Below are 19,853 nucleotides of genomic sequence, written 5' to 3' on the forward strand. Positions count from 1 at the left end.
CAGCCAGAAAGAATCTTATTAATAGGGCTAAACTGCATGTAAGAATTGTGAAGCAAATTACCTTTATTAATTGTTTTTTATTGCCCCCGAGTGAACGGGTTGTAATGTAACTTCAAAAATGAGACTTTCCACGACTTTTTCGGTTGCCTGTATCAGCTCATGGACTGATTTCTATGTGAAGGAATCGAGCCGATTTTCTGCGAAAATCCAACTGATGAACCAACCGGTGATGTTTTTGTGCATTCCCAAGTGCCTTGGCTCTCTCCCACTAACATCAACAACCAGCGCCCACCATAACAAAAATTGTGCTAACTTATCTGACTAGAAACACCCTGCAGATATTAGCTCTCCAACTCTGTTATCCACCAGGTTGGCTGGTGGCGAGCCGCCTAACCATGATAGCTATCACCGTTTCTGACAGTACCTTTGTTTTTTGGGGGGGATGAGATGGCTCGCTGCCTCAGTTGGCGGTTTGCGGGTCAGGTTCAGGTGGTTGATTAACGCTTATTATTGCGGATTGGTGGTGCGAATTGGCTCTCGTAAAGGGCTGGGTGGGTGTGGTTATTAAAAAACCCTGACTGCATTGACTGAGAATGAGAGAAGCTTTGCTGAAACACAGTGCAAAACAATACATTAGAGATCTTTTATGTTACTATAAGAAGTGCAAGCAAGGAAAAAGACATTACCTGCAACAGTTTTGCGCCGCTGCTCGCTCATGCTGACAGAGTGCGAGTACACGCAGGAGCATGAGCACAGGCAACAGGATGCTGACTGCAGCTCACTTAACAGCCATTGGTGTCACTAATGAGAAGGAATTTCTGATTCTTACATATAGAACCTTTTAAGTGGAGGAAGAAAATGCAACTATATAATTCAAGGTATTATCTGCACCATTCTGTGGTATGTAGCTCTCTGTTTCACCTTCTTTGTCTTTCTCCCTCTCTTTCACCTACGTAGTCTTTCTGGCTCTTGTCCTATAGTTCTCTGCACACACGCATCGAGGTCTGGAATGATAAATAGCTTTCTTTGATTTGTGCAGATGTGTCTTTGGCAAAGGTTGGGGTATAATGTGTATAATCAAACTCAGAAGCCACTAGTTGTTATTATTCTCTTTCTCTCTGTCTCTTTTCCTTGTCTGTGTCTTTCTAAAAGCCCTCCACTGACCTACACAGATAAGTAGCAAATGTGCTGCTGCAGATGCCCTGTCTTGTGTCACATCATTGATACCCTCCTTAAATTGCATCCACATTGCCTGCGCAGGCACCACCTTCCCATGAGACATAAATTTCATGATGCGCTCGTCAATGTGTTCTCAAAAGTCATTATTCCAGGGTAATTAAATCTGATTGATATCAAATCTAATTTTGTCCCTTAGATATTGAATCTGATGCATATGAAATCAAATCTTGAGGGGGCCTGTTTCTTCACTTACATGTCCGGTGGATTTATACATATCCATCTCACAAGGCAATTACAATGTGAAGTAGGCCTGTGGGAGTCTTTGTGCAGCATACTGTGCAACAGTGTATTGCTTATTGAATCATCTTATTGATAGGTGCAGCCAGCGGGGAATATGCTGATCACGGACATCTGTTGGTGACTTGAACATGAGCAGGATATTTATTATGAAGTCAACTGTATAGTTTCTTTAATCAGTGACCAGTCACAGGAGGTAGATGGCAGAAATATGATGAAGAGGTTTGTAAAAGTTGTAGATCACATTATGCCAGATAGGAGGAGGGCTGTTGTTTGCAGATTTAATTAGGTGATATAAAGTCACAGCACTGACCAGATGCCCAACACTGAATCAGTTCTGCCAGATCAGGGAGACAGCGAGATCCAAAATGAGGACGAAATCGAGAGTAACAGAGTCCAAGAGAGAGCAGATGTCCCTAACAAGCCCCTGTAGGTTCCCAGCCAATCACCATCAAGCTGATGACCTCATACAGGAAGCAGTGTCACTCATCAAGTGATCAAGAATTACATCCTTGTGAATATATTTATTTATATTTATTATTCAGCTCTATTTATATTATATAGCTCACATTAGAAAATTGTTCATCTCTCTTGAGACATTCTTGGTGCTCACATACACACATATGCACATATAGAGTATTTTCCTGCTCACAAACCACTTATACATAATATATACTACCAGCATCCGTAATTCGTAACCAGACAGGTGTGTGTCTGTGTGTGTGTGTGTGTGTGTGTGTGTGTGTGTGTGTGTGTGTGTGTGTGTGTGTGTGTGTGTGTGTGTGTGTGCATACACACAAATTTGCACCACATGCTCACCAGTTTTATATCCAATGTGATATGCTGGGAGCAGTGTTTTTACAAGCCAAAACCCCTGAACCATGTCCACTCAGCTTCCTGTAGGAAAAAAAAAAGAAAAATCCCAACACCCACCCTGCACCCCTACCTTGCAGCAAGATGTTATAATTTAAGGAATATCGCTAATAATTCTTGTGGCTTTTCTACTATAAGCATACATTGGAGTGACACTGGAAAAGGTAGAATGACTGATGGTTAAAAGCCAAAGTCAGACTTAAAATGTGATATTAAAGTGCCATGTGGTATGGGCTTTTGCCAGATGAGCCACCAAGAAAAACCTTCTCTATGGCAGCTGTGTGGATAAGACAGATCAGCATTCATACTTCTGTAATTGCGTAAAATAAAGTGCTCTTCACAAACTGTATTTAATGTGTTACATATTGTTTTCTAGGCATTGCAAAACAAATTAGTCACTTATAAAATTCCAATCTGATACGCTAATAGACAAAATAGACTAGACTTTTTTTTTTTTTTTTTTTTTTTAACCCTAGGAATTGGTAAACAAAGTACAACATTAGAAAAAGGAAAAACTGCAACTATCCAGCTTCTCTGTGTAAATGGATGACAGAAGTATCTATTGAAGCTACTATTTGAATCACTGTACAGCTGCCAGACAGCTTAGTTATATCAGCAGCAGACAGAGAAGCAGACAGAGATCAGGAGGCTGACAGACATCAGCAAGTTTTCTTTTTCTCAATTCAGTGTGCAGGATTCCGTGGGTCTGCCTTCTTTAAGATACCATTAAGCCAAAATTGAAATGACAAGAGTTGTCATGAACATTGTAAAACATACCACAGTTAGTTTGAAAGCTTACTGGCCGACAAGGGCAAATACTATAATATCTTTTGTTCTCTAAACCTTTTTTCCATAGGTCCTCTGTTCCTGCATTACCAGTTACAGCAGACACAGTGAACGGGGATTAATAGTAATGACAGCAGTGCAATGTGTTTTCTTCTGCATGTGTCTGCGTGTGTGTGCTTGTGTGTGCAAATTCTCCTCAGAGGCATCTGGTGCAGGTTTCAGGCACATGTTGCGGGATTAAGGAATTAGCCATAACAAATAACCTCATACACACACACCCTTGCCTGCATTCATGCAAGTCACCACATTGCAAACCCGAGAATTACAACCCCAGACCACTGCACACATCCACACATGTGCTTAAATCTTGTAAGCTTCATGTTCTCCTCTCATCTCTTCAACTCTATTCTATTCTTTTGAATCTCGGTGACAGTAAAGTCAAAGAAAAGGTTTCTAAGTAACAATGAAAGTTGACTCAATGTTAGGGTTACATTAGTAAAAGATAAGGTAATAGCACAGGGAAAGCCAAGTTGTCAGAGACTCCCTTTCCCTGAAAAGGAAACACAATAAAGAACACTGAGCTTTCCAGTGTTGCCCCTGGGTTCAGGTTCTAGCTAATCAACGGTGCACACAGCCGTGACTGTTCTGTTCCAGGGGACTGGAGATGGAAGGAGGGGGTAGACAGGATGAGGGTCTTGCCTGAAATGGGGGCATAAGGGTGGAGGGAGGGAGGGAGAGAGTGCGTGCGGTTGCGTGATTGAGGTGTGCGTGTGTGTGTTCATGTGTCATGTCTTTTGGCCTGTGCAGAGTCACATGGGACCTGTGCTTGTGGAGTGTGTGTGTGTGTGTGTGTGTGTGTCAGTTAATTCTACATGTAGATGAACAAATTATGTCAGTGGTACCAAGTCACTTAATAGTGGAGAGTTAAGTGAGTTGTGTTTCTGAGGCTGTGCTTTAATCACTATCAGATGTCTGGGTGGAGGAGAGGGACATAGTGAAAGAGAAAGAGACCCAGTGTATGGGTGTGCGTGTGTAAATTTGAAAGAGGAGAAAAAAAGAAGACAGAAAAAGATGGAGAAAAAAGACAGAAAGACAAAGAAAGAAAGAAAAAAATCATATGGCTGCTTTATGTGCATGACAAAGAATGCTAGTTATGCTTAAGATATATTGTAAGTGCTCATATTACATGCCAAAAAATTCTATGTACTCATCCGCAGCACTTTAACCTCACTAGATTTTATTCATGCTTTAGTGTCAGTAAACTACAGTATAACTATGGACTTGAGCATTTCTACACTGAAAAAAAAGGATTTTGCTCCAGCTAGTGCGTTTCAGGTATAACATGTTGTGATTGCAGTGTCAGTACCCAAACAAGCGTGTGAAACTGATGTACAAAAACGGAACATTTTTGAGTCCAGTTGTCCAATCCATTTTCTCCTTAACATCCTTCCAAGTTTAATTTGACACATGTTGTCTGCTGTGTATCCTGACAAGAAAATGAAGAACATCTGATCATTTTGCAATCGCTAGTACAGTACATAACTTCACTGCTGATTGGCGTCTCTAGCCTGAATCTAAAAACTTGTGGGTGGGTGGCATGTTTAGTTTTGCTGCATATAAAGGTGTGTTGCAGCAATTGAGTGTGCAGGCTCTACTCGTATTCAGCGAGGCCATGTCCTAATCATTGTCAGATGGTGGACAGAGTCCTTGCGTCTGGAGCCATTTATGAGGCCTGCAGCCGCCTGGAGGGGGAAAGGGGGGAAAAAAAAAATCCACCCAACGAGGCTGTCCTTTGTTGTCTGAGAACGTGTGAGATGGAAAGTAGGGAGCATATGATGGAGAATTAGTGGTCAGCCAGTAGATTTATTTAACCAATGTTTTGTTGATGCCCAGCAAAGATAAAATGCATATTTTATTGCCAAAATTAATATTATTAATATTAAAAAGAATATTATTGTTATTCAACTTCTGCACCAACACTTGTGGGTTCAGTGTTCATATAAATGGTTAGTCATCTTTGCTGGTTGCTGTACAAAGGACAAACTTTTTGATTAATGGCATACATTATGATTAAAGCTAACAAGTCTAAATTATGGTATTAACTTGTGTACAGTATTTTATTTTATAAAGGGGTTCATTTAATTAATTTCCTTGTGCATACTGAATGAAAGTACCTTTTAAAATATTTAAGTAAAATTCACCATATATTGTTAGATTTCTGTCAAATGAATGATGTAATTTCTACATCATATGAAGTCCCCAGGTAATACCAGTCCCATGCAAATAGGGCTATGACTGGAAGCGCTGTAAACACCCCCTGATGACATAATAGAAAACTGTTTGCACTTATCATTTTGAAAGAGCAACGGCCAATGGGGAAACCCTAACACGTGACCGGCCGACCAATGGCGTAACTTCATCACTCACTCACTCACTCACTCACAGACAGCCGCATGTGTAGGGTTGGCCCCGCTGTTGCGGTCCAGCCAAAAATGACAAATAATAGTACAAGTCTATAGGTGTAAGGTACAAGGTGCCTTACCTGTTTCCAAGTATAAACATCTTGACTCGTGGATACCATTAGTCATGAGGCTTGGCGTAAATGAGTCTAAGAAAAGTCAGCTTAGTTTTGAGAAACATGGTTTGAACAAAGGCCTTTGGTGTAAAAAGGAGGATTACACAGTTGGTTTCCTTGATCACAAACTTCTGTTCATACTTGGCTCATGTAGTGGGAATGTTTTCCTTTGCCAATGAGCAATAACATGCTCTAAAAATGTTAACAATTTGGTGCCAGGAACTTGACTCAGCTACATATGTTGTTTGACATCTTGTCATTCCACAAACTGGCAAGAAGTTGCTTAGAAATGAGGTACAGTCTCATAAAATAGTAAAACAATCCATTTAACCAAACTTAATATTCTTTTTTTAAGATTTAATAAGTTCAGACTGGCACAGAGAAATGTGCAGGGCTCTGTTGGGTGAACTTAAACTCAACAGAGGTAGGTGAAGGATGTCAAATAAAATATAAATGGAATATTCAACATGCAGCTGGTAAAACAATGAATGCTTTAAAAGACTTACTAAAATAGCCTGTTCTAAAATACCCACACTGTGGAGGGTTTTTGAGACATTTCCAAGAAGTGTGAAGTGTTACATATGTTTGAGTGGGTATCTGCTTCTTACTATTATTTGCACCGTGCTGTTGTTTCTTTTCTATTTTTTCTCTTCTGTAAACCTTCCATCACAACTGTACTATGTTGTAACTATATAGAGACAATTGATTTAGCACATATTACTTGTATTACTTTTGACATGCATGTTCTCAATACTTGCATGTCATTCATTCTTGGCGAGGGAAACATGACCTCTAAGATAAATCAAACAGTATTATTTGATATAATGAATATGCACGACTAAAAATGGAAGACAGACTTCTTTTAGGATGTCAATCACAGTGACTTGTTTACTGTAGCTCTTCTTCGCATCTGGGTTGGCAGAGATGCTACAGTGCCATGCAGATCTCAGTGGCTGATTCCAAACCTTTTCCTGACCCTTTGCAAATGTAGGTATGTAATTAAGTAATGAAAACTTGTTTGAGCTGTGCCATGGCCAAGCTTGCTGCTGCAGGAAATTAAGGATAATCTGGAGGCTGTGGGATGCTATGTTGCCACAAGGCTTTCTCAAGGTGAAGTGGCTCTCCTTCAAGATTGGTTTTCATCCCATATGAATTAGTTTTGTGTGTTTCTGCCCTTACTGTGCCCTTCTCATTACCCCTCTGTGTTGTTATGTCTACTTGTGTGTCTGCTGTCTGCTTTTTATTTGTCAATCTTTATATCTGTCTATCTATCTATGTATGTATCTATCTATCTCTCTGTCCTGTCTGTCTTTTAAGGAAATAATGTATGTTGTATTTTAACTATCTGGCCAAAAAAAAATGTGATTTGTGGGCCTGTATCAGATTCCATGGCCTTACATATGTGGCATTTACAGTATGTAGGTTTGCTTTGGTATGTCCCCAACATATCTGATTAGTTTACTTCTAAATACATTTAGGAGAAAAACTATAGTTTTTAATTTATATGAACTTTCTTCATTTAAAAAAGCAGTTTTTACACAAAACAAGCTGCTATAGGTTACAAGTAAAAAAAGAGTCTATGATGTAATTATGTAAGAAAAACATTGTTCTTTTCTTATTTGAACATATTTGTATCATAAATGCAATAGCTTTTCATTAATTTTATCATGCCGGACAAAACACACTTTCCCCTTAAAAGTTAATGTTCATGCCATGCAAGCTGCTGACTTAGGGTATTACAGTGTTATACTGTCAGCAACTCATGCAAACCAAGTAATGAGTGATGCCTTACTCTGATTATTGGCTCTAATCACATTATTGTGCAACATAGATACTGTTTGACTGCTAAGTGATATCTGGAAAGTGCAGCGAAAACATGACAGCAGACTATCAAGCATTTAGCATTTCTGTTTTTTTTCTCTGTCTGCCTTGTCTCTTCATTCTTTGGGATTTAGTCAGACTAGACCTCAGGTAGCGTAGGTCTCGCATATTAGATGTTATGAAGGAGCAGTGAGTCGGTCTACTATATGGAAGTAAGCAAGGGGCTCTGTGCCAGCAGCATGGCGCTCTGTATGTTTTGAAACCAAAGAAGCATTCTGTAAAATGTTTACAGCTGTCCATTACAAAAGTCAGAGTTTAATTTAAGTTTTAAAAACACTCTTGCACCCAAATTCGTAAAATGTTCACATACTTTGCATCCAACTACTGTCGTAATATTGGCTTTAAAATGTGCCCATATTCAGAGAGGACAACTTGAACTTCCTCGACTGAAGTTCAACAGTGAATGCAATTTACGGTTGGAAAACATTTCACTTTCTCATTGATTTGAGACACGAGAGCAGAATTCCCCAGATTTACTCAGGAGGAACATGTGATTTCACAGTGGCCCTGCTTCACTGTGGTGTTGTATCCTCGTGTGTTTGTTGTTGTTGTCATCTGGGTGTAACAAAAGAAGAGGAGAGATTAGGGTGACCATATTTTCAAACCCCCAAACCGAGACCCTTAAGTGTACCGCATGTTCATGCATGTGCACATGTATGCGCTTATGCACACACCATAGGCGTTTTCATCAGAATGGGGGACAGTTATTTCAGCACTTAGAACACGTACCAAGCGTACCTTTTAACGCTATGGACAGTGCCTCAGCAGACAAAAAATTATGTTTTGTTTCCCCAAATCCACCAAGGTATTTGTCAGTGTGCACAAGTGCAGGCTACCGGCGAAATGGCTGACTGTGACACATTCTCTGCTAGCTTTTTTAATTTAAACAAAACAAGGTACAAATCTCTTTGTGGCCTATAAATAACTTTATTGGCTATGACATACATCTTCACAACGCTATGCCACAAGCTGGTCACGAGTTTACAAAGATTAAAATGTCAAAACATTGAATCACAATTGCACCTCGTTAAACCAAGAAAGAGCCTTTAAAGAAACTTACCTTTAAGAAGATTGCCAGGTATTTCATGCTTTGCAGTCTTTCTTCTTTGAGTTTCTTTTCTGGAGTTCTCAGCTCTCAGGGAAACCACCACCTATGTTTGGCCGTCTTAATATGATCTTTTATATCGACATTTCCACCGTGGGCAACTGAAAATGTACTCTTGCAGTTTGTGCAAAACACAGAATTTTTGTTGCTGGGTACTTTGCAAAGGAAGGAGTAAGCCTCCTGGAGCTCTTGACTCTCTCTTCAGCATGATAGCTAACCGTTAGCATTCTGACAGAACCTGTCAGAAAATGCTGCAAGCATCATAGGCTAGCAAAAGCCTCGACAACAACATATTGATTGATTGACACATGTACAGAGAAATCATTGTTGAATTCAGATGTGTGGTGCAATGTTTGTTTTTATATTGGGTTAGGTAATAATGAGTTGGACAATGTGAACATGATAACCATCTATATAAGAGCTGAAAACAAGCATTATTATAGTTATTATTTTAATTGTCGTGAAAACCGGGACAGTTTAGTGTTTTACACATATTTGTCAGGACTCAGGACACCCAGCTTGAAACTGGGACAATCCTGGACAAACTGGGATGTCTGGTCACTGTAGGAGCAGTGTCAGATTAATTGACTAGTAGGATTGTTTAAAGTTTCAACTGTTTTGATCTTCCAGGAGTATAAGTGCATCCATTGACCTGTTTTTTTTTTTTGACACCAAATGTCTGATATCACAGCTCATTTAACTTTAACAGGAGACTCATTTTAATTCCAAAAAGTGCACATTTCCTGACCCCTCGTTTTGTGTGAATCAACCATTAAAAAGCTAGAACATCTAAAATCCTTTGAGAAACAAAACAAGAAAAATTAACTACCTGCTATAATGTGTCGACTTTTCCATTCTAGGCCTCAATTAATGTGTTAAACTACGCAGGTTGACTTTGCACACGACACATTTCAACCTTGCAGCATCGAGGTGAAAAAAGGTTCCAGAGCGAACAGGCGGAAAAGATTTGGTAACCTGGCAGGTAAATAGATTTGTTCCTTGTTTTAAGTCTCCAGGTAGAAAAGGTACATACTAAGGGGTGTATCGAGCCAGTAATGAGTCATATCCTTCAAGCTGCTGCTCTCTATCTCAGACACCTCCTAAAATTTGCACTGAATCACACACATAAACATACAGATGCACACATAGGCACAGGCACAGTTCTAACCTGTTCATGACTCCATACTGTACTTCACACCTCTGCGGGTGTTTTCAGGGGAAACACATTACGTCAGTCACCGACGTCAACGCGTCAATCAAACTGTGCAAACACAGTCGATGTTTTCTGACAGGTGTAGCCAGCAGGGGTGGTCTGCAGATGCTTTGACTGACAGGATGCACTTTTTGTGAGTCTCTCCTGTGGACTGTCATCAGGGGGTAGAATAAATAGGCATATGCTCAATGACAACATCTTATAGTGAACTAAAAGCAATACACAGACAGGACATACTGTACCATGGCAAAGTGTAAAAACAACGTGGCCATTAAATGGTAAATAAGTAAAAGGAAAGTAAAATTTGAAAAAGATGGCTTTCAAGAGATAATATCTACCATCTGTGCTGGAAACACAGTATCTATATTACATCAAGGAGGTTAGAGTTAAAGGGGAAAAGTTCAGCTGAGGTCACGCTACATGCAAAATACAGTTACCTGGATTTTATTGGAGTTGGCGGGAGTTTGCCTAAGAGAATTAAAGCTCCTTGTTTTGTGCTGCTGGCGTCAGTATTGCCATTGTCTCATAAAAGGGCCCTGGGAATGTTTTTCATTACCGAATTAAAAAAAGATGAACATCCTTGACACTGTGTTCCACATCGCATAACTCTTTTGAATTTTGAATTAGACCATGAGTGTCTATGTGCACGCATGCACAGCATTATTTTAAAATGACACGCACGTTAAATGAAAGCTGCCTGTGTGTGAGATCTGTTTTTCTAGCTGGATAAAATAATGATGTGTTCCTTGTTGCAAATGACTGAAGCATCAGTTCAGTTCTTTAAGTGACTGCACTCACTCTACCTCCCTCCTTCTGTATCTCTGTCTTCCTCAGTGTCAGTGTCAGTAAGAGATGTTCCTTAAATCCATTTATTTTAACTTTTCCATCTTTCCCTTAATTATTTACATTAGCCATTTTCTGCCTTTTCCTGATTCCATCTCCAGCATCTCAGTGTCCAGCTCTAAAATGATATTTGAATTCTGCAGCCTTGTTTCTGATGCCTTTTTGGGGAAGTCTCTGGACTGTAAATGAGTTGGGTGGTTTTTCCTCGTAATTTAATCCAGCGAGGTCACTGTACTGTAAATACAATTACAGAGTCGCTGCTGGCTGTGGAATATAGTCTTCCCATTAATGTGTTTTTTTAAGAGACACAGAGGAAGAAATGGTAAAATCAGGGAGGTTGCTAATTTAAAGTGACCATTTTCTCATTGTATGCTACACTGCAGCCTCTCCTTGCGTCTAGTTTTTTGGGGACGGATCAATGTTTTAGATTTGCGATTTTTGTGACAAAAACTGTGCATGTGTGTGCTTCACATTGGAAGGCCTGAACGCTGGCCATCGAGCACACTGCCAGGTAGACATGCATATTTTAATATGATTGCTGGTGAGTGCTTTTACAATGTGGGTGGGGTGCATGTGTGTGTTCCTGTTTGTGTGTGGGACCAGCTAACAGAAGTGCCTCAGAGCAGTAATGTGTGAGTGTGGAGTAAAAGGACAGACTTGCTGAGCGATCGCCACAGCACCCATACACTAAGTATGAATAAATCTTCTGTTCAGACATTTGGCTATTTAGAGACTCACATGAATTTGATCATGTGTTTTTCTTTTAATGGTTTTCTAGGTTTTACTAAAACCTCTATGGCGGCACTGTCTTACTGGGATAGTACTGCAGATGGTGGAGTGCGGTATGTTGGGTTGCAGAATGGTCTGAAATCAGAATAGAGTTCATGGCAGATTTAGTGTTAGTCAGTTCTTGATCGCAATCTTATTAATGTAGTGACAAAGAATGGGATTGTGTGTGTTAATGTGTTTGAAGGAAGTTTTTCCCATTTAGAGAATTTATTTCAGTGGGCCAATAGATTAACCTCCCACCCAAAAATGAGGTAAGGGCCTGTATAGAACTGCAGTTAAAGAGTTCACATCCGTATAGGTGAAAAATTATTTTGTCATTTAAGCAGTAGCTCCTGAATTTATTGTTGTTCTGCAGATGACTCTCGAGTCTTGGATATTGGAGTGCTACGACACCGAGGCTGGCCACCACAAATAAATTCTCAACCTATGGGAAGTGAAGATTTTGTGTTCATACAGGTGTGGACAATGTTTGTGTATACACCCAGTTGCCAGTTTATTAGGTACACCTAAAACTACTATTATACAAGAACCCTGCAATAAATCTTACCTTCATAGAGGTTGTAATGTTCATTTTCTTTCACCTGATAGTGGTGATGTGAATAGTCATTGAAGTATACAATAATGATGTCTGAATTACAGAGAGAAAAAAGGAGAATATTGAGACTGATGTTAAATTTAAATGTAGACGTTAAATTCCGCTGCTTATATTACACTGAGTACACTCAGGCTATATGAGTGTTTGTGCATGAGTTTATGTACCCATACATATTCTTGTTTGTCGTAGGATTTGTGCAACTGCCAAAGTGAATTAGCTGACACGTTAAAATCTGACAAGCATCAGAATTTGTTACCTTAACATCTGTGTTTTCTAAACAATACTTTGCTCTCATTTTTGCAAGGCTCCATATAGATAAGGATAAGTGCATTACAGCAAAAACATGCAGAGCTTTCAGAGAGAAACACTGTGTAGGGGGACAGCACATGAGAAAATATTTCTATCTCCATCTGCATGTGTTTCCACTGCTTCTTCTCTCAAGTCACCCTACCTGTGTCAGTGTTTTCATTGGCTATTGTAAAGCAGAGAGAGAAATGACAGTTTGTAGGACCTCAGTGAAAGAAGGGATTTAGGCAGTAATCCGCCTCACTGATCCTTTTAGAAACAACCAACTGTCTGGCACACTGCCTGCCTCTCGCCGCGACACGCCTGCTTTTGATACCTGAAGGCTGGGCTGTAAACTGACACCCACAGTGGCATTTTCTGCTTCCCACACACCTCAGATCAGACATGAGGTAGATTACTCGTTTACTCAGTTGGAAAAAATGACTGGTTGTTGGCATCCAGGTGATTTGAGGTGTGTATCCCAGGGTTGGCGTGCACTGAAGGTTGATGGGTACCATCAGGTTTTTCATATAAATCTTGAACTTGTTGGATGTGGCTATAGGTGGATATAGTGTCTTTTTACTCATGGAAAATATTGAATACCTTATTTTTTAATACTTCCGTTTCCGTGTGGCAAAACCATACCAGTAAACAGTTCATAATTTCAGAAACATTATTGCTCACAGTCTCTCAGCCATACCATTTGCAAGAATGCTTATACTTATCATGCTATGGGTTATTTTGCCCATCTCACTGTTCAGATCAGGTCGAACGAGAAACAGATAATTTTGTTTGAGAACGTGCAGCGTAAACACGGACTTACTTAGAAAATCAGACTTGGGATTCATGCAGTAGATGTCATTTGTCTAGCTTATCCAAACATTGTCCACATTTATAATCATCTTCACGCTGATATTCAGTTTTGCCATACGTTGATAATCAGTGTCAGTTCAGCCTGTTTTTAAACAAATGCTCTCTGTCTTTAGAGTTGAGCAGTTGCTAAGAAGACGAGTTTGAATAATTAATCTCACGCTATCACAAATTGTCCTTTCTTCTTTAAGTCAAGCCTGGACCTGGGTGATATTTTCATGTTCTTATAGAAGTAATGATGGTTCTCATTCATTATCTTTCAGCTGTCAGCAAGGCAAAAAATACATATTGCTTTGTGTTTCTTAATTACTAAGACCAGATATGAAACACATATTTGTGACCATTTTAAAAGCATGTCTGAGCATGCATTTCATCGTAATCTGAATGAGACTTGCACTCTCTGTTGACTATTTAGACATGTGTAGCCTTGGTCCTGAGGTCTATATTTTACTGGGGCTGTGTGTGAGCTATAAGCGGTATTATTCTGGACTTTTTGACCCACAGCAATTACTGAATGGCATCTCATTTTCTTTGTCAGGAACTAAATGGCACCTTTATTTGAGTAAACGTAGTAATTTTAATTTCTCTTTCCACTGGTGTGGCTTGAGAGATGTATAAAGTTAGTAGAGCTTTGATTTATGGACAATCTGGCCTCTTTAACACCTAATATGAATTGACCTCTTTGTCTAATGGTGGTTCTGACTATGGGGGATAACACATGTCGAAAAGGCCACAGACAGACACACAAATCAGAGAGGCAGACGCAAACTCATACACACACACACACACACACACACACACACACACACACACACACACACACACACACACACATAAGACTGGAGTGGTTTATAGGGTGGCAATAAAAAGAAACGTTGCGTGAAATGAATCCAATGTGAGTTACAGTGTTTTGGAGGCTGTGTTTTCTTAGAGATGAAGAAATGGACCCGCCCAGAGTGTCATGTTTATATAAAGAATTTTTATTTGAGTTTAATTTTCCAGCTCTACAGGTGGGAATCTATACGACCTGACCCTCCAATCACAAGATCTCATAAAATGCGCAATCCTTGGCATACAACCTGTCTGTATTACAGAAAACAAAATGTTATAAAGTCACTCTATATGCCTTTTCCTTTGTGTGACATAATTTAAATTTCATTTAACTTGATACATCAAATCAAATAAAGACTAACACAGGAGGTCTATGAAAGCGGCTGGGCAAACAAAAAAGCTATTTCTGAGTTCATACTGTAGGATTTTATGTGAATTTGAGGAAATAGCAGTCCTTATTGTAAGTTAAAAACCTAACAGGTGTTCAAAGTGAGCTCAGCCCCACTATGCAGCCTGCTCTCAGAGGAAGACTGTGTGTTTTTTATGAAATTCTTTATTCAAGTATTATTCTTGGATCTAGAGCCTGACCTATACTGGATTTTTAGGGCCAATACCAATATTAGGAAGTAAAAAAATTCTGATATTGATATATCTGCCGATAATCTTTTTATTTATATATGCGTGTGTATATATATATATATATATATATATATATATATATATATATATATATATATATATATATATATATATATATATATATATATATATATATATATATATATATCAGACAACATAAACGCCAATACCAATATGATACTGATATATCAGTGATAGGCCGATATCGGCCAGTAAAATCGGCCAACCAATATATCGGTCAGGCTCTATTGTCAAAGCCTTTTACATTAACTCTGATTATCTCTGATTTTGTAAATGGGTCTTTCTTACTGTATTTTCCATGTGTGTGTGTGCACAGGGATTGCAGAGCTGTGTGGCTAACCCCGTCTGTGAAAGTGAAACTTAGCTTACAGCGACCCTTCAAACACAGGTAAGTGGAAAAAAATCCATCAATTAATCAAGTTATGAGGTTGTGAGATTCATTATCTTCAGGCGCCCTCTCACACAGCAATGTATCCTCTCAAATACTGCAAGATAATTTGGATTGTTGCATTCATCAGAAAGCATTAATGCCACTCAAGTACCGTTATTATGCTGTAATTTCACCTGCTGGTCTAATGTTGGAGGAGATAAGACACATTTACAAACATCTCTGCAACCCAGTGGGGATGATTGATGCTGGGGCCAGGATGAAAGGATAGGCTAAGATTATATTTATTAGATATTTAATAATTTACAAGTACTACCAAAGTTGGAAGTTTGTTCACAGATAATTAAAAACACTTGAGCATACAGATCATCTATTGTTAATAAGAAACAGTAGGTGATCTGTGTAGTCCAACGAACTGAGGAGTATCAGGACCATCATAACAAAGCACATTGAAGTGCTGAGTCCACTTACTACTTTCTTGGCAAATACTTGATTTTAGAGCTAACAAGCTAACCAAAATAGCCCACAGTGTGCAGCTACAGTTTACCCCTTAAGGAGGAGGACAGCAGTGAAGGTCAGTCTCACATTGCATGTTTCTCTGAAATCCAAACTTACCAAGAGCAGCATAGAAACAGTGACACCAAACTCCTTCATAAATTACTATATATTTGACTTTTAAAAAATATCTAACTTGAGCTGTAAAAGCTCCCTTATGAGATACATGGTCAATGGTATTATGCTACTTGTTCCCTACATATTGTCTGTGAACAAAATTAAGTATCTCTGAGCAGTAGCCCTGCCCAAATAATAGAGAGACTTTTAAAAGATAGATGCACTTCATTTGTTTGCCTCTTCAGAGAGTTTGAGATAGAACCACAGAGTTGTTTGCAAATATAAATGTTACCACTGGGACAGCAATTTGTAACCTTAGCCTGCACTAGCACAAGTTATTTAGTCCCAGTTGCCAAGAGAAAATGTATTAGTATCTGGGAGCATTTTATAGCCAGCTGCATTGGCAATTACGACAACTAAGGAGGTTTGTAATGTGTAAAAGCACTAGAAGCTGAAGCAGGGATATTCAGCATTTGAGTACATCTGTGCTGCATAATCTCCTGCAACATAAAATGTGGCTTATGTCAGCTATTAGCATTGTTGCTGCAAGATAATGTACCCCATAGACTCATTTCTCACATTAAGTGGTGCCACAAGATGTTGTGGAAATGCACAGCAAGTAGAAAAGGTCATTGCATGTGTAACAGGGAATGCTATTCATAGCACAACTGTCATATGCACAATTATATTCACCACCAGTGCATATTAGTTCCTTAGAGGACACTGGACCATTGAGTCAGGGGAGGCAGGTGCTGCTAACTGCACAACATACGGATGTTTTAAATGAGGACCACACTGCAGCCAGCAATTTAGAATATTTTGAGCAGATGGTACTTGGTTTGCAGAAATGAAGGTGGGGTTCTCAATGTGATTGTTTGAGACTGATAATGGCTGAAACATGAGGTGTCCTGGCTGATAGTTGCATCATTTGTGCACCTGTTTGTAACTGGTGCTTAAAAAAAAAAGAATGATGGTCCAGATTGCCTCCACTCAGTAAGATACCATCATCATGTACACGTCAAGCAATGTGTACTTTTTGTATGGATAAGCTGTCTTTTTCCGTCATTGTTCTGTGTCTTCATAAATTTCAAGGTTCCTTGATCTATCTGGAGTGTGACACAAGTCTTAAAAGGCTAGCAGATGCTAGAAATCATGTATTTATTCCATATTTACTGTAGAGGGTGGTGATAGAACTTTCAGTATCAGCTTAAAATTCATTACATTACTTTTAATATTTATTGTTTGCTCAGTGGCTCCAGGTTAAGAGGGTGATGGTACATTAGGTTTCTGTGTGTTTATTTTGTTTTATAGGTTGTCCAACATATGGCATCTACAGGTATTTTTTCAGCTTTACTACATTATATACACTCACCAACCACTTCATTAGGTGCCCCTGTGCAATCTAATGCAATCCAGTGCAACAGCTCTGCCATAAATTCTACATTTACTAAGCTTATACATTTTCAGTTTTTGTTGACACTGTCAGAAAGGTGATAATTCTACTTTATGTTTGCCACTGAGGTTGTAGTGGGTGGTGGTGGTTTACTGGGGTGGTCTAAAGTGGCCGGTAAGTGTATGTCATTAAGATTGAATAAATCATCCATATAATGATTATGGTGACAGATTTATATCCAAAATACTCTTCTTAAATTTAATTTTAAAATCTGAATATGAAATCAAAACTAATGATTTCATGACTCCAACACTACTAATATAGATGTAAATACTCCACTGCAGATGTTAAGAAAAACCTTCATACCTTCAGTATAATGGTAAAATTTATTAAATGGTGTGTAATGCAGTAGAGAATTTTGCTATAGCATTAAATAAGTTTATTGTAGTGAGTATATTAACTGCTCTTTAGGTCAGGTGACCCACCCTGTTGTAAAAGAAACATTGCTGTGAGGTGTCTGTATTAAACAGCAGACTGGAGCCATTGAGTGGGGGGCACATGTTTCAGCAAGGCCATTAATGCTGTAACATGAGAACTTGTTTTCACGTGAGCACATATACACCCGCACACACATAAAGACACACAAGGCAAATGCAGATGTGAACCTGCGTGCACACACACAGGTGTGCTGGCAACAGCATCTTTCAACATGACGGGGCTCTATGCTGAGGTACACACACTGCCAAGTGGAGAGGCTGTGCGAGTGTGTGTGTGTGTGTGTGTGTGTGTGTGTGTGTGTGTGTGTGTGTGTGTGAGAATGTAAATGTGGAGGGAAGTAGAAATTTGTGAGGTCATGAACTTGTAAATGAAAAAAAGAAGCTTCCTTGTGCTTTTCCATTACATCTCACTCCAAGGACTGCTGTTGTGCATTTGTTGTAGATTGAGCATAAATATTCTCTTCAGTGGATAAATGCTCTTGTTCCTGTTATTTCTCCTGAGATGTATTATAAAATAGGTGAATTCCCATTCCAGGCTTTATCATGGCAGCAGGAAGCATGTTTGAAATTTGTGTAGCTGCTGCAGTAGGATAGTGAAAGAGTTTCTTTTTTTTAATTTCAGCCGCTGACATTAAACACAGAGGCCTTAAAATGACCTACGAGCTGAGTAGGTTTAAAATAAAAGTAAGAAATGACATGGCAGTCAATATTCATGCAACATATACATTTTCATACATTACAGTAGATACGTTGACACCTCCAAAACAACAACATAGACTTGTGTTGTGTTCTGCTGTGACACCTCTTTGATCCGCAACAGATACTGGGGGATGCATGTCATTTGTCCCCAAGGGGGCACCATACTTACACCTGTTGCATGCATCAAATGAATATCAACAGACAATTCAACTTTGAAAGACCATTCTCTCTGTTCTTAACATTTATGTTCAAGACATGCATATCAAGTTAAGTGTCTCGTGGTGTTTTTTTTCACTCTCCACTTCACAGTATGTTACATCTAGTGACAGTCTATCGCAGTCAAGGTTTCACTGAGTTCCAAGCATGCAGTAAATATATTATTAAGGTTCCACTCAGTTTATCAGACAGATCTCAAGTGCGGCTCACTCGTCGCTGTGTGTGACCTGCTGATGGCGTTCAAAAAGCACAGTCGTTCTCACTGCCACATATCTTCTTACTCTCTCTCTTTAACTTTGTCTCTCTCTCTCTTTGCTTTGTCTCTGTTTTTCTTTCTCTCTTTCACACACAGCTGTCTGTACGCTTCAGCAGTCTACCAGCAGCAGCAGAAAGTACTTAGTGGTCTAAAAGAGGGAGCAGTGGGCTTTGTTATAATCCCTGTTTGGGCTAGAACAGACTCCTAAATAAACTGCTGCAATGGGACACCACTGTTTACCAGCAGCGAACGGATTGTATTCAAAGTGTAGCATTGTTGCCTCTGTAATCGCTCAGCTGTGATAAACAAAAACAGAAAGAAATCTGGTATGTTTGCTGCCAGACACAACACACAAAAAGGGGAAATTTTCACAACAGATTGAATAAGATTTTAAGCAGTGTTTGGAACTTGCTCTTTTAAGATAATAAGCTATCCTTAGCACTGTAAACACGCTCAGTGCAACAACTTGTGATCATCTAAAATAAAGTCTGACGTGAAAACAAACTAATTATAAACCCCCACTGCCACAAGATATACTCACACAGGAGAGCTTTTGCTTCATTTGCAAAATAGAAATAGATAAATCTCTGAATAACTATTATTTTAGAGGAGAGCATCAGAACACCACTGTTTATATATGTCAGACAATGTGGGATGTTTGTAGATAGTATCTCAGTTACAATATAGTGAAATTTCTGTATTTACAGTACATGTTAAATTCGGTCACTCTATCTGGACTCTCAGAAAATGTATTTATAGAGGCCTTAGTGAGAACTTGATCTCATGTCTTCTCAGTAATTTAGAGGTATATAGAAATGTTGTGAAAATGTAATATAAATACCCCAAAATGTTATATTTTCTGAAAGCAAATACTGCAAGCGTATTTCCCAAAATGTCAAACTATTCCATAAAGGATTGGTTCACAGTTTTCAATTCTGTGCTGAAACAATAGCCAAATGAACACTGACATGTTTTTCTTGCCGTAATCATTCCTCTTGTACATACTGACC

General features: G+C 39.0%; 1 protein-coding gene across 6 annotated transcripts in view; it reads left to right on the top strand.

Moving 5' to 3' along the window:
- bmpr1ba (bone morphogenetic protein receptor, type IBa) overlaps positions 1 to 19,853 on the top strand; it is a 72,524-nt gene that overhangs the window by 8,425 nt on the left and 44,246 nt on the right. For 4 of the 6 annotated variants that reach the window (XM_042422074.1, XM_042422073.1, XM_042422071.1 and 1 more), the window contains exon 2: positions 15,099 to 15,170. Coding sequence is in view for 1 of the 6 variants with exons in the window: in XM_042422075.1 (XP_042278009.1) it covers positions 17,106 to 17,118 (13 nt within the window). In the remaining 5 variants the exon portion in view is untranslated. Of the gene's footprint in view, positions 1 to 15,098; positions 15,171 to 17,093; positions 17,119 to 19,853 lie in introns of all 6 variants that reach the window. The other 2 variants (XM_042422075.1, XM_042422072.1) reach the window with 1 other exon arrangement.

The sequence above is a fragment of the Thunnus maccoyii genome, chromosome 9 (assembly GCF_910596095.1).
Source record: "Thunnus maccoyii chromosome 9, fThuMac1.1, whole genome shotgun sequence".
NCBI classification, from domain to species: Eukaryota; Metazoa; Chordata; class Actinopteri; order Scombriformes; family Scombridae; genus Thunnus; species Thunnus maccoyii.